General features: G+C 36.0%; 5 protein-coding genes and 1 non-coding gene across 11 annotated transcripts; 4 read left to right on the top strand and 2 right to left on the bottom strand.

Annotated features, from left to right (window-relative positions):
• Nucleotides 1-1816: 1816 nt before the first annotated feature.
• AT1G05410 (CDPK adapter, putative (DUF1423)) lies at nt 1817-4240 on the top strand. 2 transcript variants are annotated; one of them, NM_001035897.1, is made up of 6 exons: nt 1837-2015; nt 2333-2405; nt 2487-2703; nt 2888-3453; nt 3521-3581; nt 3680-4240. In NM_001035897.1, the coding sequence occupies exons 2-6, from the start codon at nt 2343-2345 to the stop codon at nt 4105-4107; spliced, it is 1335 nt and encodes a 444-aa protein (NP_001030974.1). In that variant the 5' UTR covers nt 1837-2015; nt 2333-2342; the 3' UTR covers nt 4108-4240. The 2 variants fall into 2 exon arrangements, with proteins under 2 accessions (NP_563738.1, NP_001030974.1); NM_100420.4 differs by having other exon boundaries at nt 1817-2015; nt 2333-2703.
• AT1G05400 (uncharacterized protein) lies at nt 4190-5538 on the bottom strand. Of its 2 annotated transcripts, none has more exons than NM_100419.4 (4): nt 5459-5538; nt 5023-5297; nt 4551-4930; nt 4190-4450 (listed from the first exon to the last, which is right to left on the bottom strand). In NM_100419.4, the coding sequence occupies exons 3-4, from the start codon at nt 4863-4865 to the stop codon at nt 4367-4369; spliced, it is 399 nt and encodes a 132-aa protein (NP_172031.4). In that variant the 5' UTR covers nt 4866-4930; nt 5023-5297; nt 5459-5538; the 3' UTR covers nt 4190-4366. The 2 variants fall into 2 exon arrangements, with proteins under 2 accessions (NP_172031.4, NP_001154305.1); NM_001160833.1 differs by having other exon boundaries at nt 4194-4450; nt 5030-5297; nt 5459-5515.
• A 227-nt stretch (nt 5539-5765) lies between these two features.
• Nucleotides 5766-5839, top strand: AT1G05390. The gene has a single exon. It is a non-coding gene; the product is annotated as a tRNA-Asn (tRNA).
• An 11-nt stretch (nt 5840-5850) lies between these two features.
• LPA19 (photosystem II 11 kDa protein-like protein) lies at nt 5851-6940 on the top strand. Of its 2 annotated transcripts, NM_100418.3 has the most exons (3): nt 5851-6041; nt 6264-6646; nt 6727-6940. In NM_100418.3, exons 1-3 carry the CDS (start codon nt 5963-5965, stop codon nt 6862-6864), a joined length of 600 nt encoding a protein of 199 aa, NP_563737.1. In that variant the 5' UTR covers nt 5851-5962; the 3' UTR covers nt 6865-6940. The 2 variants fall into 2 exon arrangements, with proteins under 2 accessions (NP_563737.1, NP_001322108.1); NM_001331547.1 differs by lacking the exon at nt 5851-6041 and having other exon boundaries at nt 6165-6646.
• On the bottom strand, nt 6939-12789 carry AT1G05380 (Acyl-CoA N-acyltransferase with RING/FYVE/PHD-type zinc finger protein). 3 transcript variants are annotated; one of them, NM_100417.5, is made up of 8 exons: nt 12484-12748; nt 10416-12389; nt 10171-10297; nt 9992-10077; nt 9343-9581; nt 8900-8986; nt 8328-8427; nt 6939-8233 (listed from the first exon to the last, which is right to left on the bottom strand). In NM_100417.5, exons 2-8 carry the CDS (start codon nt 12378-12380, stop codon nt 7421-7423), a joined length of 3417 nt encoding a protein of 1138 aa, NP_563736.3. In that variant the 5' UTR covers nt 12381-12389; nt 12484-12748; the 3' UTR covers nt 6939-7420. The 3 variants fall into 3 exon arrangements, with proteins under 3 accessions (NP_563736.3, NP_001117233.1, NP_001322107.1); NM_001123761.2 differs by having other exon boundaries at nt 6945-8233; nt 12463-12789; NM_001331546.1 differs by having other exon boundaries at nt 6988-8233; nt 10416-12774.
• A 4352-nt stretch (nt 12790-17141) lies between these two features.
• On the top strand, nt 17142-20464 carry AT1G05370 (Sec14p-like phosphatidylinositol transfer family protein). The gene is made up of 7 exons (NM_100416.4): nt 17142-17438; nt 17545-17662; nt 18227-18315; nt 18407-18453; nt 18535-18623; nt 19232-19365; nt 19525-20464. Exons 1-7 carry the CDS (start codon nt 17331-17333, stop codon nt 20191-20193), a joined length of 1254 nt encoding a protein of 417 aa, NP_172029.2. The 5' UTR covers nt 17142-17330; the 3' UTR covers nt 20194-20464.
• Nucleotides 20465-21458: the final 994 nt, after the last annotated feature.

The raw sequence follows: 21458 nt of genomic DNA, 5'->3' as shown, positions 1-21458 counted from the left end.
ATTTTATTATTAATATACAATCTTGATAAAATAAATTAAAATATTAATATCTTAAATGTGAATTAGAAATTTCAATTAATTAAATACAATAAGAGGGTAATTTACGAGTTTTTGTCGTATATAGTATAAGGTAAAATGACTCAAAAAGCAAATCTTGATGGTAATCGAAACTTTAAACATGAAAAAGCGCCTACGCGTAAAGTATTTGTTTTTTTTCTTAGATTTGATAGAAGGGAAATAAGGTTATATACGGACATGCAAATATTTATATGTTTTCTCCATTATCAACATATACAAATTATATGAGTAAACTTCAACAATATAATCCAAAATTGTACTGTTTATCTTTATATTTTCACGCTTTTTTTTTCTTAATGTCATAGGCAAAAATTCTGCGGGGAGAGCAAAACCTTTATTGTTTAGTAAATAATTTTCTTCAATTCATTTACGAACTCTAGACATAATAAATAAATTAACGCCAAATAAGAGGAATTATTGTCCTTGCAAATATATACAGCAAGAACTCACGAGGAGGCAATGTTTGGACTAACCTAAACTGGCCATCTCATGACTCAAAGACGAAAGATCGATGTTTGTGCAAAGTACACTGACTCACTTCACTTCTCATTGATCAATCTTAACTAATATTTGTTCTCTTCCCTTTTTCAGTTTATCTTAGACCATTGTTTCTCCTAGCAACAAATTCACCGAATGATCATGTCGCGATTAGTTTTGGGATAAAATCATAAAATTGCTTCTCATCAAGAATTGCTCCGCAAAATCAATGTTCAAGCAGATTACTAGACCAAAATTTATGATCGAGTAGTCCGAATATAATCTTTTGCATTTAAAGCCTCTAAAATTTACAAATATCTAACCAATGTTACAACATGGCATGTACCTAGTACAAGCTACTAGGTTACAACTTCAGAGCGAAGAATTAAAAAATGAGAATCCTATATTAATGAATATTCTCGCTTGAGAAATCTATGCATGACAACTTTCTATCATCAACAATAATAATTAGATTTGATCAATCTCTGTCGACGAGAACCCGCCAAAAGTGGTGACTGAGAGACATGTCACACAACATCGCCCTATTTATACGTAGAAATATCGATCTATATATATATATATACTAGATCGACAATAATATGGTAAGTTTTTTTATTTTAAATATGGTAAGTAATAAATGCTTGTAATACGAAAGGCCTTTATGCTCTACTCATTGTTTGGTGTATAAAAAAAAAATGGAATCAAGGTGTCAGATATGATGGTACAGCAATTTTTAGCCCCACACGTTGTCATTTTTCTTTGGAAGGTACATTGAGATCAATTTCTATTTTTGTATTATTTTGAAATCATCATATAGTTTCATTGGATTTATCACAAGAGGAATCTTATAAAAATGCGAATGGGTATATCTATCTCTCTTTCAATATCTATGTCACACAAGTGTTGTTGCTATATTGTAGGGACATGTCAAAACTTGTCGACAAAAGCTCCATGAATGGGAAACATTGACATCAAGATACAAAATCACATGATTCTTCAACTTGTGAAAGTTTTCGAGTGTGAACATCAGACTCACATAAAACTCCATTGTAGATATCTCTTGTCATAAGACACTGTCACATTCAATATCGTTTTCAAACTCTCCAAAATACTGCCTGATTGCAATGTTACAATTTTGTCATGGACCCACCAATCCCTGTGAACCAAGCCGGTTACTGTTTATTACTCCGACCCGACCCGGGCTTTTTAAAGATAGGCCCAAGAAGGCCCAATGATTGAAATGTGAAATGTTTGATACATTGATGTTTTTGATCTTCGCTCAAACCCTACAATAAAACTTTGGTTCCTCCGAATTTCGAGTTCTTGTTCTTCCCAAGGCCCCTACTTCGGCCCTAGCATCAACCATTGTCGTTTTAAAGCTCCAGGTTTTCATGGCCAAGAAAGAAGTAACTATCGTTGAGATCTTCTGAAATTAATCAGTCTTGAAGTCTCTGGAGATTGTACGTTTCTCTTCTTCCTTTCCTCGTCGGTTTTAATGGATTCCGTTTGCCTGATTTGCAGTTTCTGCTTCACCGTGAAATCGAAACTCGTTTTGCTCTTAAACAAATATTATGCATGCGTTTCAATTTGGGTCTTTTTCTTGACAATATTGGTTCTGTTTGGATTAAGAAATTGAAAATTAGTTTTGTAGCTGAGCCTTTTCTCTTGTGTGTATAGGAACTGAGCTATATCAGTAGTGTATCTAGCATATTTGATTAATGTTCCTTCATGTTGTTCTTATTGAAGCTGCTTCCATTGGTTTTGTGATTGAGTGCAGGTCTTATAACATGGACTCCATGGATATTGATCAAAGTAACATAGGTGAATCGCCTCACCTTCTGCTGAGACCAGTAAGTCCATTGGAATCTGGTGAAGGTTTACCTTATGCTCCTGAGAATTGGCCTAATCCTGGAGATACTTGGCATTGGAAGGTTGGACCGAGAATTAGCGGTAAAGGCTACTTCGTGGATAGATACTTATATCCTCCTAAGTATCTTCCCGGTTTAGATACTGAAATATTGCGGAAAAATAAGGTGTTTAGGAGCAGGCTCTCGCTCCAACGATATATTCGTGTACACTTCCCTGAAGCGGATGTTCAAAAGTTCTTTGCTTCTTTCAGCTGGAGCATACCCTGCAGAGATGGTCAAGGTTCAATTTACTCTATATGATGCTTTACTCAAATATATACAATTCCAGTAGACTTACTATGTTTTTCCTTATGCTTCTCTCATCGCATGTTTCTGTTAGTTCTTCTTAACCATATGAATTACGTTTCAACATTCTGAACAAGTTACTGATTTCTTGGCATGGTGATTTGTTCTCTGTTTGACAGGTGTTTTGCCTCAGAAGCAGGTTCAGTTACCAGTGTATAGCTCAGATGAAGATCCAATGCGTGATGATGGATCTGATACTGCGGTCTGTAAGGCTGGTAATGAAAAATGCCGGAGCCTGATGCCACAGTGCGAAGCCGAGACTTTACCTGCTATGCCTTGTGACATTTGCTGCGGTGAACGTAAGTTCTGCGTTGATTGCTGTTGCATCCTTTGCTGCAAGTTAATAAGTTTGGAGCATGGAGGCTATAGCTATATCAAATGTGAAGCTGTGGTTTCCGAGGGTCACATATGTGGACATGTTGCTCATATGAACTGTGCTCTTCGAGCTTATCTGGCTGGAACCATTGGAGGCAGCATGGGATTGGATACTGAATACTACTGCAGGCGATGTGACGCCAAAAAGGACTTGTTTCCACATGTCAACAAGTTTCTAGAAATATGTCAGACTGTAGAATATCAAGGCGACGTGGAGAAGATCCTGAATCTCGGTATTTGTATCTTGCGGGGAGCACAAAGAGACAATGCTAAGGAGCTATTAAATTGTATCGAATCAACAGTCATCAAGGTATAATATACTTTGTAAAATGTAATGTTTACTGGACGTTCCTGAAACTAAAGCCAACTCTTTTCAGCTTAAATGTGGCACGAGCTTGGAAGATCTCTGGAATGATGATACACCAACTATATGGTCAGGTACATATCCCTTAATCACGATCCTTTGCTTTGACTTGAATATGTATTGAAGTTGATTTATTGTTCATTATAACAGATTATCTTCATTCTGGTTGTAGATTACTCCGACAGTGGAGAAGCTAGAGAAAATGATACATTGCAAAGTTTACAGGACGTGACTCCAATTGGGCCCATACCATTCAACCATGAGGCTGAGATGCACAAACTCGAAGAAGAAATCGGCGAGGTTCTAAGAGCGCTGAGAAAGGCTCAGGAATTTGAGTACCAAATTGCAGAAGGCAAACTTCATGCTCAGAAAGAATGTCTGAGTGATCTGTATAGGCAGCTCGAGAAGGAGAAGTCAGAGCTGTCGAGGCGAGTATCAGGTACAGATGCGAATAGCTTGATGACGAATGTGCTGAAGAGATTGGATCAGATTAGAAAAGAAGTCACAAAGCTTAAAGAAATGGAAGAAGTAGCCAAGGGATTTGGTAGGACACCTAGAGGGGTTCTTGAAGAGTACTTTCATCTAAACATCGAGGACTAAGATTTATATAAGCACATCCATAATTGTACATTCGTTATGACGTTTGTTTTGTAAGTTTTTGATTCTTCCTCGTAAATCTGAGTTTTGGATGGTCATTTGTTTATTCATTAATCAATTTACGAGTAACAAATGCACAAAAGGTACAATGAAAAGGTCTTCTCCTTCATAAATTGAGATTTAAAATGACAATTATGGAATTAAAAACTTGGAGCCATCAATTAGCTAAATGGCCTTAAAGAGATACAAAAACATAATATGATCAACTTTGGTTGCCACCCCTAGTAGCATTCTCCGGACAAGAATCAAGAGGAGGCTCACCTTTGGGGTTAGTAAAGCGTTGACGCTGCGAGGAAAAAGACAGACGGGGTCAAATTTAGGCAAAGAAAAGAACAACTGAGAAAGAGAGAATATAGTTAAACAAGTGGCAAGGATGCTTAAATTACCTTGAGTTCATGTTCTCGAGTAGAGAGATGCGTGATGAAATTATCAACGCCTTGGCCAGCAATACCTGGGCCACAAATACGACGGCACACAGAGCAAATCCAGGAGGCAGGTCCAGGCGTTTCACTGCAGCTATCCTCCTCCTCCTCAAGTGGCCCTGGATCAGCTAGAAGAAAGTTTTTCCAGAGGGTGGAGGAGGCTTCTCGAGGAGACTCAAGTGGAAACGGGAAAATGGAGTTGTATTTTTTTTCACGTTGGATGAGAATATTAGAATAGAAGCCTGGAGGAATCCACAGTGGTGGACGGGATATGAACATCAAAGTAGCTGGACGTGGCTAAAAATCATCATGGTCAAGGGAACACGAAACCATGCATTTCCTACCTGTTTCAGAAACTAAATACTTAGAGAGACTCTTTCTCTCTCTCTAATAAAGGAAATAAAAAGGGAATAAGGATGAGAAGATCGATGCTTACTGGCGACCTCGTGATAAAGAGAGATTCCAGTGGAAGAGACCACTTCAAGGATGTCACGAGGGACCTTTGATAGTGAGCCAACAGCAGTGATGGTGACAGGACCATTGTAGCCTGATTTCCTTAAAATCCGTTTAATACACGGACCAACCCGACGAGCATCATAGTCATCTGGAACCGGACACCTCTTCATGTCCCAATACACATATACTGGGGCCAAAGCAAACTCCTTCGTAGGCGGCGGATCCATCATCATTCACGAATCAAAGACTTTTAACCTTCAAAAAAAAAAATTGAAATTCAAAACTGGTTCGGAACACGGCCGCTGATAGTTTCGATCGCAAATACAACCTTGAACTTTTAGGGTTCTCTATCTATATAATAATTAAGATGAATTTTCTAAGAAACAGTGAGAGAGATAAGGAGCGACAAATTTTACCTTAGAAGAGATATAAAGCGTTGGTAAAGGTTGGATCGATCTCGATATCGTCGACTAGAGGGGTTTCTTAATTCCTGTTTGGAAAAATATAAAAACTCCGACGCCGCACTATATATAGGGTTGATAATGGGCTTCGTTTTAATGGGCCTACAATTTGTTATGAATCGGCCTTTCCCATGCACCAATCCTTATTTTTTGTAAGTGAATTAAAAAAAAACACCGTTTCGACTAAAAAGAAATTCAATAACTCAATTTAATAAATGATAAGACAATATATAAAACATAAATACACATAACATAACAAGTAGCTGGAATAGCTCAGCTGGTTAGAGCGTGTGGCTGTTAACCACAAGGTCGGAGGTTCGAACCCTCCTTCTAGCGTTTTTTATTTTATTATCATCAACTTGAAGGGCAAATTCGCCATTTTCGCAAACAACTAGAACCATCCTCTTTTTCATCTATATCTGATTCTGAGGTTCCTGTTGTTATCAGACAGAAAGATTCATGGGTTTCCTTGTAGCCGTCATGAACTTTTCTCCTACTTTGGTGCATCACCATATGAAATCGAAGCCACAATGTCAAAGTATCACTCTTCTTCTTCTTTATCTCTTTTCTGTGTTTTTTTTTTTTTTTTTTTGAAAACTCTTTTCTGTTTTAATGTCAATGTTGTTTATATCATCCAATGTTGAAATCAAACATGTTTCTTCAATGATTTAGTTTTTTATAAGAGATGGATTGATTTCACGATTTCTAAACTTATCTACAAGTTTTATTTAACTGCTTTAAACTTTGCAAATTAAAATAGATGAAAAGCTTCGTCAAGGCCAAACATCATCTTTGTTTGATCGTCGTGGTTTCTTGAAATGTGTTGTTGGTGCTTCTTCGTTCATGGCCACAATTGAGTTTTCTGGATTACAAGCTCAGGCGTCAGAGGAAAAGTTAGACGAAGGAGAAGGAGTTGTTGGTGCTTTCAAGACTTTGTTTGATCCTAATGAGAGAACAAAGTCTGGCAAAGAGTTACCAAAAGCTTACTTGAAATCTGCAAGAGAGGTTGTCAAAACCATGAGGGAGTCATTGAAAGAGAACCCTAAAGACAATGCTAAGTTCAGAAGAAGTGCTGATGCTGCTAAAGAATCCATTCGTGATTATCTGAGCAATTGGAGAGGACAAAAGACTGTTGCCGGAGAAGTATGTTTGTTTAATCTTTATCTTCTTCTTTTATTGAAAGTTGATCAATTGAAATTGATTGAAATATTCATGTGTTTCAGGAATCATACGTGGAGCTGGAGAATGTAATCCGCGCTTTGGCGAAATTTTACTCAAAGGCAGGTCCTTCTGCACCACTTCCTGATGAGGTTAAGACTGAGATTTTGGATGATCTTAACAAGGCTGAAGAGTTTTTGTGACATTTTTGCTGTAACATGTTTCACCCATGTTATACATATCAAAGTATTGAAAGCAATAGAAGAACGCTTGACCACAAAAAAAAAAAAAAAAAACAGAAAAGCAGCGGAAGATCTGTGAGATAATAGAGCTCTGATATGCAAAACTAGAATGGCCCCATATATATAATCGGAACTTCATATAATACAATGTTGTAAAACCCTGAATCTGGGTGAAAAATAAATACAGGCAAAGGCAGCAACAACAACAGGACTCTTTCCACACTAATCGAGTTGAATATGAGATCACTCAGGCTTAAAAGATATTGGAATTCCACAGTATATTATCATATGCTTTTCCATTCTACAGTATCATTAGCAGCTCAGACGGGGGGCGACAAATCTCTTATATGGGATATGTGAAACTAAATCTCGACTGCTGGATAATGCAGCTTGACTGTTATGACAATCCAAATGTCCCAACAAATCCAGGGAGATACTATACCTCCTCTAGGAGAACAGGTCTGTCACTGAAATGAAGAGCTCAGATTTTCATCCCGAGTGCAAGGGGTTTTTCCCCTCACAAAAGAAAACCATCCGCGAATGCATCATCTTTTGATTTATCCAACTTAGCACCAGGAACAAGTATGTTATAGTCTTTACATGAAGGAACCCCGTCTAAATTCGATGAGGTTTGTTCACTCTTGACTTCTTGGGAGATAGAGCTCAAATCTGATGATCCTCTACCAGAAATAGATAAAGAGAGATTGTTTTCAACCTTAAAACTAGCTGATGCTTGTTGGATTTCCTGAGAGAGTAAGCTAGCATCAGCTTCGACATTCACATCCGTAAGGCCATCTTCACATGATGATCCTGTATCATCACATATATGACCTAATACGTGCTTAGTGCCAGACTTTAATGTGATCTGACAAGGAGAAGAGCTAATGCCACTTTCTTCACCGCGAAAATGTCTACTCAATTCATCCTTTGGCTTGCAAATTGTGCCCATGGCTGTTTCAACTGATACCAGAATATTGTCTTCATCAGAAGCAAGAATATCTTTGTAGCAGTTTGCAGCATCAGCGACAAACTCATCACCCTCTACTGCGTATGGACCAATTTCAACAGAAGAGGTAAATTCTGATTTCTTTTCTGTCTCTACCTCTGAAATCATGGCATCACCTGCAGCTGCAGGAGCTATAATGTTTTCTTCATGGAGCAGCGGTTTCTGTAACATGTCTATTCCAGGGAATACCAATGTGTTCAGGGACCTCATCTCTTTTCTAACTGAGTCATCAAGAGGAGTAAATCCAAAGTTACCAGTCCATGCATGCAAGAAGTCTGGAATGGCAGGGATAACCAATTTCTCAACCTTCAGAGAACGCATAGCCTTAACAAACAAGAAAAACCAGGATTTGAAACGTTAAAAGCACCTTTCAGCATCTGGCCCTACAAATAATGATTATATAGTTCACATAACTTACCGATTCAATCGCATCAAAAAGGCGACGACACATTCCTTGTCGCCTATATATGTGCCTGGTTCCAATAAATGGCATCTCCGCCAATTGCATACCATGGAACCTAAAAAGGAAATAAAACACTTCAATTCTAGAAGGTCCTGAAAATTGATTATCGATGCAACAACTACTACTTAAAATGAATGAACATGTGCAATCACTTGCATCCACAAGTATAGGCAACTGATTAACCTGCAGCTGATAGATAGCATTACTTAATCACAACTAGTTAAATGGGTATGTAATATGATACTATCAACAACCAATTTGAAAAGGCAAAAGATAGACTAATAGAGAACTCACAGTTGTAGTAAAGAGGGTAACAAAAGAATCACTACAAATAAACTTTTAGTTATTAAAGGACTAGAGGGGGAAAGGAAAATGCAAGACATCCAAATGTACCCCACTAGTGACAATTGATGTCCAGTTAATTTCAGACGACGCTAGATAACTTTTTAACGGATACTACTCAGGAATGATTCTACCATGCCATTGCCTGTTATTAAAAAGTGTTGGCTAAGATGATGGAAAATTACCTGAGAGATGCCGCGGATATAATTTCGTCTCCTCTCTCTAGGATAGCAGTGTAGAAGCCAGTATAATTTATCCGGTTGAAATTGGATCTGCATAGAGAAGGCAGTCAACATATGGAATCAAAGTTCCATGCAAGTGCATCTAAGAAAAAAGTATGAAACATACATACAATGAAGATCAATATCAACATCGAGTATCAAAATTGATAAGACACAAACACCAGATAATTGCTTCAGTATGTCAACAATGTCACAATGACAAGTTTACAATTATTACAGCTGACATGTTAATCTCTCAGCTCCTACTAGATACCAAGTTCAATTCACTTTCGGGATAATCAGTTATCCACTTCAATGCTTGTACATGAACTCCATATCAAGAGGTATTGGAGACATCATACTTTTTCGGTATATATATAAAAGACAGACTAAACACACAGACTTACCCGCAATTATAAAGGACATTGCGAATCAGATCTACCCCACTCCTTCTGTCAACTATGGGCAAAAAGCATTCATCCATGATAGCCAGCCCGACAGCTAGCTTTGAATTATTTTCGATCCTTTGTGCCGACATTTGGGAATTTGTATCTGAATCAGTGTCCACCCTATGTATAAGAGACCACGAGTAGCCACCTTCTATTTCAGTTTTGACACCAAGATACTTCTGTAACTTTTCGAAGAGCTGTAAAAGATAATGAATGTACAATTATAGGATATGACTATACGAGATGAATGCCAAATACATGCATTGACATGGAAATTACTGAACAAATAGATAAAAGAGCCTTAAGCATTTCCCCATTGTATAAACAAATACTTTGCTGATACAAGAAATTGATGATATAAAAGAAAAACCAAGAGAATTAGCCTTCACTGATGCTGATACACATATGAGAGTTTTTGTATGATGCACAAAACTTATAACGTCACAAAAAAAAATAGACGTCTCAAAGAATATAGTATGATACTTTTATTGATCATGAAGCTAATAAGTCGCGATCTTGTCCTACCAGCCTCTATAGTCACTAAGAAGAAACTGGATTCCATAATAACGAAACAACAAACTCCTGAGTGAATTAGAGAAGTCAATACCTCTAAGCACTTAGGCCCACAAAACGAAGAAGCTGAACCAAAAGATTGAACCTTGTGAGCTTCATCATTCAGGCATAACTGGTGATCTACAAAAGGGGTGGTAAAATTTAAGTGAGATCACCATTGGCAATGGAATTTCATTTAAAGGGAAACCAACCTCAATAAGGGAAACAACTTACATCTTCTCTCACACATGCCGCAGGAAAGTAATGATATAAAATTCCCGTCCTTGCCACCAGAAGCCACAGCTGCATCACAAAACTTGCATGTGCAATTTGGACAATGCCAATCACCCGAAGGAAGCACCTACAATCATAGCATGATACAAGTATGTAAATACAGAAAAGATATAAAGTTGACTCGAAACCAATTAATGGAAAGAAACATTAAATGGTCAAAATACGATTTCGCTGCAATTACATACCTGCATACCAAGGCAGTTTTGATGATATGTTGATGGACAACCATCACAGCAAATCAAATCTCCACCATCACCGCATATACCACAAGCATCATCATTTGGATCATCCCCGTCAGTGTCCACTTGATGGAGAGCAAGATTCGTAGCATCTTTCTGCATATTCCACGCTCTGACTTGGCATTGAAGAAGAGAAGCGCCAGATTCCAGATAAATATTTTGGAAAGGCTGACATGACTTGCTCCCAGCATGAATCTCAAACCTGGAGACTGTGAGTATTTTACTGCAGCAATCACAATGAATCCCCTCTCTTGTTATCCATCCCTCCAGCATCACCTTTGCACCTCGACGCCTCATGTATTGCACTTTTTGTCTTAGTTGGACAACTCCAGATTCAATCAACCAAGAGAGCAATGTCCTTTTTCCAGAGTATGGATTGAACCCATTAATCGCTGGATTCTTTTTATCCTTAGAACTACGCACCAACAAAGTACATCTTCCAATTTTTTTGGTTTTTCGTCCATGTAGATAATGTGAATCTGATCCACATGATGGCCTTGCATTATTATAATATAATGATCTTTTACTTTTCTTGTGTAACTCATCCCAATCGGCTCCATTTCTTCCCTTTTTGGTGGATTTCCCACCCAGCTTTATGGATGAACGTATCCTCTCTTCAGAGGTATCAGTGTAGGCTCCTCCCTCACTTTTGTTTTCACTATCACTACCACTGGAATTTTGTTTCCATTTCTTTGTCATCTCAGACCGGGTCTTCTTTGCCTTCCTTGCTAACTTGTTCACAATTTCCTCAGATACTGAAGCAACGGCAGCAGTATCTTTCCTAGGCCTGGCATCAACTCCCTCGTCTTTTAACTGCTTTAGAAGTGCATCATATGCCTTAATTATTGACCAATATGCTGTTCCTGAGGGGTTTACATATACAGCATCCAGATAACTTTGATTTCTCCTAGGTTTATAGTCTATCGTCCATCCTGCATCAGTTAGCATTCCCTTAATTCGCTCACGTAATCTTTGCTTGTCTGTTCCACCACCACGCCTTCCTCTTCTTTCCTCTCTCACATCAGGATTCACCAATTCAGGAAAGGTTGATTTTGATTTGGTATTGAACTCCTTTTTGGGCTTACTATACTCTGATTTCTTCCTTTTTGACTTCCTCGACATGTCGCTCTCTTCTGACTCTGAATTATTGTCTACATTATTTGATTTCCTAAAGGGTGGTTTAACTACAACATTCTCACGCCTTTGTGCCTTCCTGGAGGAAGGCGGTCTCTCATATATCTCTGCATCCCGGGGGTTGATTGAGGCAGCAAGAGTGTTTGTCTTATTGTTGACCTTCACCTTCAGAACACCGTTTATCCCTTGCACCCTCATTGGTTCATCAGAATCAGATTCACTACTCGAATCTTCCTGTGAGCTCGCACTACATGTGCCATTTACAAATGTGTTTCTTCTTCTATCAAATAGACCCTCCCTGCCTGATCCAGACCTTCCCACACTACTATCAACCCTTCTGGATGCAAAAGAGCTTCTTCCTCTAACACCAACACTGCCATTATCAAAGCGTTTCCTCATCAAATTGGCGCTATCAAACCCATCGTATTCATCAAACTCAAAAATATCTAACTTGTTCATCTTCATAAAACTTCCTGACGCCTCGTTGTTCCTCCTCACATACCCATTTCGATCATGCTCAACCCTATCCCTCTTCCGAACAAACTTCTCTTTTGCTCCAAGGGTTTTGCGGTCAACGCCACTTCTACGTGGAGGTGGTTTCATAAACTCATCACTTGATTCCGAATCACTAACAACCATTCTGGATCTCTTCTGATAATTCTGCCTAGTTTCAGTAGAAGACACAGTCCTACCAACCCCATCGCTCTTCTCCTTCAAGCTTCGAGGAGTATTCGAAGCAATCCGTGAACGCTCACCAGAACCACCACCTCCTTCCATAAACGATCACTACACAAAATCAAAGTAAGGACCTTTAATCTTAATCCCGTCAAAATCCGAGATCAAATCAATAACGAAATACCTAAATCGATAAATCCTTTACTCGATAAGCATCAAAAAGCGCCCTAAATCACCGGATCCGGGGTGTTGGAAACAAAATGAGTCCCGATCCTATCGGAAAAGAAGGAGGTATAAAAGTTATCGGCGATGAATCCTTTAAGAATCGACGTAGCGAGTTTAAGAGTTTAGAGAATCCACTGTCGCCGGTTTCCCCGGCGGCCGACAATGTAACTCCGCCGCTAGAGAGAGGAAGGGAAGAAGAGAGAGGCGCAACGGAGCGGTACAAAAAGATGAGGAAACCAAAACGGAACTTTTTTTTATTTTTCCATCCCGGATTTATTTATAGTAATCCATCCTTATTAAAATTTCACCCCTTTAGTTTTTGATTTGATCAATTAGCCCCCTCTCTATTGTGAGAAATCGATCTCATTAATATTTTCGCCTAATTGGGCAATGGTTAAAAGTGGCAAATAATCACAGAGAATTAATAATTTGATGGGCCAACATCAAAGCCCATGAATAAGATATGGGCTTATAGTTAATTCTTTTTTTTGGGTCAACCTTGGCTTATACCTAACTATGATTTCAGTATTTCAGTGCAAAAGTACCATCAAACCCTCTTTTTTGCTATATTCTACCAAAATTCTGTCTGTAAAATTATTAGAGGTTTACCTCTCCAAAACAGCTTTAAGAACAAAAAAAAAAAGTAATGTTAGATATTGTAAATGTTATTATGAATATTTTAAGAGACCAACTAAATTTAAAATAGTCGAATGACTCATCAAGGTGTTGGGAGATTTGGAGTTTTTCAAATGTGATTTCAATCATAGTTAACCAATGCTGATGTTTCAATAAAATAACAAGCAGTCTTGGCGCTTCGTTAATTTCAGAGATTAGTATTTTGACTTTGGCTCGAAATCTCAAGGACATAATCACAATAGTATGTATGTATACTAGAGTCTTTGATGGAAGCAAGCAAATTTGTTTACAATCAACGAGATATAAAAATGTGAAATGATGGAAAATTCGTAATCAAACGCCACTAACGTCATTGGCCATATTTCAAAATTTGAAATTAGATATGAGAACAAGAAAAAGGGAAAGGATGAAATCGATTTTTTCAGGAGGTTTGGTAAAATGTGATAGAAAAGCTTAGAAAGATTTTAAGAATAAGTGAGAACTTGAGGAGGGGTCACGTGAGTGAGTTGTTGTTGACATGGTGCGTCAGAGCAACAAAACTATAGTATTTCCAAAAGTCGCTAAGTCAATTATTACTGTAATAATAATGTCACCACTGTTTCTTATACCTTATGCTATCTATTGTCAATTTCTTATCAGAAAATCAGAATTCAGGAATATTTGTCGGACTTCGTTACCAAGACAAATATTATTTCTAAGCCGATATATAATTAGCAACTTTAAATTCTGAATTCTGTTTACTGGTTTTTGGATAACTTGTTTTAGCTTTTGGTTGTCGTGTTTTTTTTTTTTCCTTTGGCACACTAGAGATCAACATGTTAGGTGTTAGAGGTCAACGTGGTGTTAGGTTCATCGTATTATTATTGCATTAACATTCAAAATATTAACGTTAATCCACATTTGAATTATTGGATGGATTGGAATTCAAAACAAAATTTTCAAAATAGTTTGTTTGTGTGAGGATTATATAATCTTTAAGAGAAGTAAGGTCACGTCATTTAACTAAATAATAGAATACATAACCCAACATGGCAACATCTAAATAATGATCATATAGTAAAACGGAATAATCTGATATATAATGTTCGTGTGCTGATGAAACCGGGATCTAGTTATCTAAATCTATAGAGTTGACGATGAAAGGGTTTGTCAGATATGCATGCAAATTTATTTGAATTAAAGGTTGCTAGCTTACCAATCGTCATTTAAAGACATCATCAATCTTAAATTTTATTTAAATACAATGATGAGTGTGTTATAAATGAACAAAGAAACATAATCATAGTGACTTTTCATGCGATTAATAATGAAAAGTTTGAACTTAACTCAAAGTCGTCTCATTAGCTTTAATTTTTTTTTATCTTCCACAAATATAGGGTATCAGAATCACTTATAATAGAATGAAGTAAGGATTGACAAAAAAAAAAAAAAAAAAAAAAATAGAATGAAGTAAGAGCTTCTTTTTAATTAAAAAGACAGCCTCATATGTACTGTGCATACTAATTATTCCATTCAACTATTTGTTCACGGGCTTTTTCTTCATTTCCTCCAGCTTTTTATCTCTGCATGCCTTTGTTTTCTTATTGCTTTTTCAAAATGATATATATTTGATAAGTTTCAATAAACGGGTGCGGATGTGACCAAATCGACATTTGACTACTTGAGCGTGACACGAGTTTGTTGTATTGGATTATCTCAAATTTTACTGGATATTCAGAAGAATAAAGATTTCACACTGTTATGTTTACTCCTCCATTATACACACAAAGTAACGCTTTAAAATTTTGAATTTGCAGCGAAAAACAAGTTTTCATTTTATTGAGATATGTACAATGATATACAGAATTTTCATATAATCACACGCTTTTTTAGAGAAAATGAAATCAATGAAAGATATTGTACGTTATGTAAATTCGCGTGACTGATATAGAAAAAAATAATCGTGAAGAAAGAATTACCGAAGTTCATGTATATTGAAGAAAAACACACACACACAAAACGCCAATACATTCTACTACTTGAAGGTACAGTTTCATTTGATACGAATATTTGATTTGTTACTGTTAGGCTGTCTTAGACTGAGTCTGTTGATATGTCGTTTCTACTTCCTATTTAATGAACTCCTTTATATCTTATCAAATATATACATCACTAAACTTTAAAACTTATAACTTGGACCGTTGTTAGTGATACGGTATATTCTAATTATTAATTTTCTGAAGAATCGTACGTGGTACATGCCATCCAATTTCACAAATTCACAATAGTTAACCCCATTCATAAAGACAACAACCAAAATTCAAACTTAGAATTGGTGGAGAATCACTAGAGATAAAACTAATCAATTGCCTACCTGTTCTACCTAACAAATTCACTGTCAAACTCAAATATATACTATAACTTTATCAAAACAAAGTTAGAATCAAATCATGTAAACTTGAACGTATATTAGAGGCAGAGCTATAATAGTTGATAAATTTTAAAGGTATCTTCATAAATACTAGAGTTTCTGAAATTGAATGAATAATACCTAATAACTTGGTTTAAATGGTGGTGTTAATCGATATATACATTATTCGTCAATGATATAATCCATGTTTTTGAATGTTAGGACCAAGTTGTACACATAACTTTAATAGTAATAATATATCGTAAGTAATTGTCGAATAGCAGTAAACTAATAAATAAAGAAATGGTGAAGTATATAACGAGTTGGATTTTCGCTCTGAAGAAAAGGAACACGATTGGGAACTGCCCGATCTTACTGTGGCAGCATAGTACTAGCATAACAATAGGTGATAGAAAGCTAGAAAACAATCCCAAGCTTAAAATGCTTCAAGTAATCATATATTATGACACTCTCATTCTATTGAGTCCCTCGGTTGATATAATAGCTATTTCACAATAACAATCACTTTCGATTCACATATTTAAAATGCATAAATTTGTTCAATTTTTTTCTCGTTAAAGATTTTTGTTTTCAAAATTTTTAACTTGTTTATATTAAATTTTTTAAAGTTTTATTTAAATATTTTAATAAAAGATAAGAAGTATTTTACTAAAAAAATTTAACGCATGATAATATCTCATAACCACCCTTTTACTTATTGGAGCTTTGCACCTTACTTTAAAGGTATTAATTAAATTTAATTGGTCCGATGTTTGCTTTTTGTTTTTTTGTCGTTGTTTGTTGTGTTCTTATTTTTTTCTTTCGGTTAGTTGTGTTCTTTAGAAAGTGTTAAGGCTAATCGCATTTAATATCTCGAAGACTACTTATTAAACTAAAAATTAAAAGTCAATGTTGAATCTGCATATCTACTACACCGGGGACAAAATGGCTGTGAATTAAATCCGATTCGAAGCACGAGAGATATCTGCCCAATCGACCTATTTATTGACCCTTTCATGTTTCCTCTTTTAAAGTCTGTCATGTAATATACACACACGTATTATGTTAAGATATCAAAGGAAAACCTATTTAATTTTGTTCATTTTCAAAAGAACAAAGAAAAGAGATCAGATATAATAGATTGATGTGATCAAAATTAGTGCTTTTAAAAATTATTGAAAGTTCAACGAGTTTCAAGTAAAGTAGAAAATCCTTGTAATAATACCTGTTCCAACGGGCAAACCTGCAGCTATGCTAATAACGCTTGACGCCTTTTGACCTCTTTTTCAATCTTTTTTTCTCCTTCCATGTTTATTTATTTTAAATAAGATTTTCGAAAATGATACATTTTCAAGCTGTAATGTAAGATTTTATTTTATTCTGTTAAAAAAAAAATTCACCAATGATATTTTTCTAAATTATCCACTTTAAATGTTTATTATTGACAAAAACTAATAATTAAATTGCTACTTTGATTTAATGTAACAATAAAATACTAGTATTAAACAAATGACCTTGACCTGGACATATGTGCTTTGCGTGGTGTTAACGGCGTCAGCTGCCGTTATCTCCATCCCAAAATATATACAAGGGAATCTCTTTCTCTCTCTCACACCATTCAATCACTTCCATTTTTTCAAAATCTCTCTTTTCCCTCACTCACTCTCACTCTCTCTCTCTCCTTCTCTCGCTTGAAGAACAAGCTTGGTATATTTGTTACAACGGGCTAATTAACCAATCTCTTTTTTCACAAATAAAAAGAAGAAAGAGAGGAGTCATTTTTTGGGGTTGATATCTTCGAAATGGGAAAGAAAGAGCAGAAGGATCATCATTCAGTAGTAGAGAGCGACGACAAAGTCGAAGCTGTTCTTCATCTCCTTCGTAAACATTCTCCTCTAACTCTTAAACAGGTTGGGTGGCATATTCATTATTATATATCCGTTACTTGAACATGTTTTATTTTTTAATAGAAAATTTTGATTCATTATATTGTTATTGGGTTAATGAATGTTGCAGGAGAAGTTCTGTAACAGAGCTTGTGTCGGTAGATTCTTGAGAATAAAAGGAGACAATGTGAAGAAAGCAGCTAAACAGTTAAGGTCTTGCCTTTCATGGAGATCTTCTCTTGGCATTGGTACTTTCTCTCTCTTGATCATTACACATTCTCAATCACTATATACTGTATATCTTTATACAAGTTTGAAATGTATATGTATGTATATATGGATAAACGTTTATATATTTACAGTCTTTATTTTCCAAGATATGTATACAAATATTTTGGTATGTTGATATACTATACTAAAATACACGTATATATATTTGAACACGCGTACGTTACATCTTTAGAGGTCCGAATTGCTTTACTTAAAAAACGGTCTAAATTTTTAAGATAATGAAAACGAGAGGTTAAAAACATAAAGCTTAAAGTAAAGCATGTAGTGTGTGTATAGATGATAGATTTGGTTAGCTAGTGGTTTTCGTATTTGTACTTCTTTAGAAAAACAGACGTTTCGTTGCTTTTTTCTCGGGTTTTGATATGTCCCATGTTTGAACATCGAGCGTTAAAGTGAATATCCACTCATTATGACACCCACTTATTTTTAACCTCTTCTATTTAATTTTTCAAGATTCTGTTTTCCCTTTTTATTTTTAAAATTCTTATATTATCTTTTATTAATATTTATAATAATTACAGAGAGTTTGATCGCCGATGAGTTCACGGCGGAGCTTGCTGAAGGTCTTGCCTACGTCGCTGGTCTTGACGACGAGTGTAGACCCGTTTTGGTAACTTAATCTCACTTTTGATAATTTTGTTTTTTGATTTATTTCATAATCAAAACCTATCGTTTAATACCCTTTTCTATATTCCTCTTAGGTTTTCCGCATTAAACAAGATTATCAGAAGCTACATACGCAGAAACAGTAAGTTAAATTACTCATACATATTAATACATCAAAAACATTATTCACAAAGTTTATTTATATATTCGTTTATTTTCGTAGGTTGACACGTTTGGTGGTATTTACATTAGAGGTTGCTATCTCAACCATGTCCAGAAACGTCGAACAATTTGTCATCCTTTTCGATGCTAGTAAGTTCTCTCTTATGTTCAATTTATCATTTTATATCACTAGGAAAAAGGTTTTCAAAATAAAGGGGGAAAAGGTTAAAAATTTCAAAATATGGCAACTATTTTTATTTTGTCTTCTTATCTTTCAATGGAAATATTGTCACCGTTTACGAATAAACATAAATGTGATTTTTACAAAAAGAGAAGTTGGTAAAAATTGGGGACCGGAACATGTCGGAACTCCGGCAGGAAAGTGGGAGAGATAACGATCCCATAATGTCCGTAGTGTCCCTGTAGAGTCACGGTCACAAACGAATCACACAGCCTCAATTATTGAGGGTATTTTTGGCATTTAATTATGTTGATCTTCTACACCAGTTGCAGCAGCAGTACTTCTCGTAACTCTGATAGTACTCTTTAGCTTTTCATTAAATGTTCCTCTTTTGATCCTCTGCAATTCCACTGCACACCTTCCTTTTTTTTTCTTTTTTTTTATTTATAAAACAAACCCAAAGTTTCAACATTTGTTTTCACATGTATAATATTGTCAACTGTGTCAAAATGATATAACAATTTTTTGTAGACTCGTTGATTAAACCTAAAGTTTCTTGCATGTTTTGAAATCGCAGGCTTCTTCAAATCAGCATCAGCTTTCATGAACATACTTGTGACTACACTCAAAATAGTCGCAGAGTATTATCCTTGTCGTCTTTTCAAAACCTTCGTCATCGATCCTCCTTCTCTTTTCTCTTACCTTTGGAAGGTACACTCTTAATTTGTTTAACATTTTCAACTATGTACAACTTTTAATTATGCGCAAGTCAAAAGTCTTATTTCACCTATCTAAATGTGACTTTGAAAGCGAGATGATATACTTTTTAAGTTGAAGTCAAAGATACTGATCCTCTACGCTCACGTGTAGGGTATTCGCACATTCGTGGATCTATCAACGGCTACGATGATTGTATCAATGCAAGATTTTCAAGACTCGTTTGACTACGACGATTTCTCGTCATCATACCCATCACGAGTCTCCTCCCTACGATTCGACACGTCATCACTAAAATCAACGGACAAGATCGGCTCATGCGCATCCTCTAGGTTCGCTTTCACCGTATCTCGCGACGGACTCGACACAGTCAAACCATGGTGTCTCACGTTGACTGACACGTCATCAACCAAACTAGGACACAACACAGGCGCGTACATCTCACCGCTTAACGCGCGTTCTTTCTCTTTCGCGTCACCGGCGGCTAGAAGCGAGCCATTCGGTGGTCCAAGGAGGAGCTTCTTCGCTTCCACTCCGATGCCAGCTAGGACCACCGACCGTCACTCTATCGGAACCCTACGGGACCCGCGGATACCTCGCCCGTCTTTCTTCCAATCTCCGGCGATTTTCTTCCGGCGAGAGTCACACGTCAGCAAAAGTGAGAAACCACGAGATTCGTTCGTTCAGTTTCTCAAGTTTTATCGTAGACCGTACGATGAGATGACTTATAGGTCAAAGATGAGGCCACCGCTCGGTGGTCTTGTATCCATTGTTTCAACTCAGATTAGACGCCGTCACGTGTCTTTATCCCAACGGTTCTAACTCAAAAACTATCCACCTATTAAAGTAGTATATAACTTTTGCCGTGTTTTTTTTTTTTTTAACTTATTGCAATGTTTCTATCATTTTTAGTTCGTCAAGTGTATTTTTCTAATAATTTTGATTAATTGTTTATTTATCAAGCATTTTTATATGGTTTTGATTTCAATTATTTATCTAAATTGTTCAAAGTGAAAGTCGTACCGTTTGAAGTTTGAATGCTTTGTATCAAGGTTATTACTATGTGAACTAAGATTTCAGATTTAGTATCCGCTTTTTAATAGATGATGATTTGTAATAACCTTAATTATTACTATGGGCACATTTCGGAATAAGCATGCCAAAAAAATAGTAAAAATAAAGTCTTCGCTTTGGGTAAATCTTAATTTGAAAAGTAAGAATAAAAGAAGACAACGTGGTCGTGACGGAGAAAGACTCATTGGGAAAATTCAAATGAGAACATGCGATGTTGCTGTTGTTTCTTTATTTGTTAGAAGGATTACAAGTACCTACATGTGACCCCATTATTTCCTAATCATAAAAATAAAAAAGCAAACCGTTGACAAAACAGTTGATGGCGCAATAGAAAGAAGAGAAATTTTAAATTTCTTATAGTAGTAAAAAATATGAAAAAGACAGTGTAAACAGTTAAACTTTTCTCATTTATTTGAGCTAAAAGACAAATAGACATTTCAAGTTTTTTAAATGCATTCGCTCGCCTACTTCGTTAAATAGTTAGACGTACGTACTACGTAGTCCAATGACCCTCATAAGAAATCTTTGAATTATGTAATCTAAATAGAGATATGTAAACATAACCATTGTCAAAACAGTTTTAGTTATGCATTAGTTTTGGATATTCAATTTGAGTTTACACTAGGGGAAAAAGACGACATACGTAAGGGTTAGAGATTGACATTACTTTATTGAGATAGTTTCAGTTTATGTTAGGAATATGTGTCAATTTCTATAAAATTGATTGAAAAGGCAGGGTGGATTTTTTTTCTGTTTTGTAGTCGTTGTGTGTATATGCAGATTGTTACATTATAATATAACATTTATTGTTGTAAGCAAATTTTATACTAGTATTAATCTTAGTAGGAAATATTTTATGTATTGCATGGAAATGAGTAATATGTCTTGGAGCAATTGTCGCCATTGCCTCAAGGTTAATACAAAAATCACATTTCTGAAGTGAGATGACGTAACTTGGGTTAGGCATTTTCTATTTGGAAGTTTGTCCATAATTTTTTTCCAAGTATACTTAA

Source organism: Arabidopsis thaliana, assembly GCF_000001735.4.
Source record: "Arabidopsis thaliana chromosome 1 sequence".
Taxonomy (NCBI): Eukaryota; Viridiplantae; Streptophyta; class Magnoliopsida; order Brassicales; family Brassicaceae; genus Arabidopsis; species Arabidopsis thaliana.
This window is presented reverse-complemented; position numbering and strand designations above follow the sequence as displayed.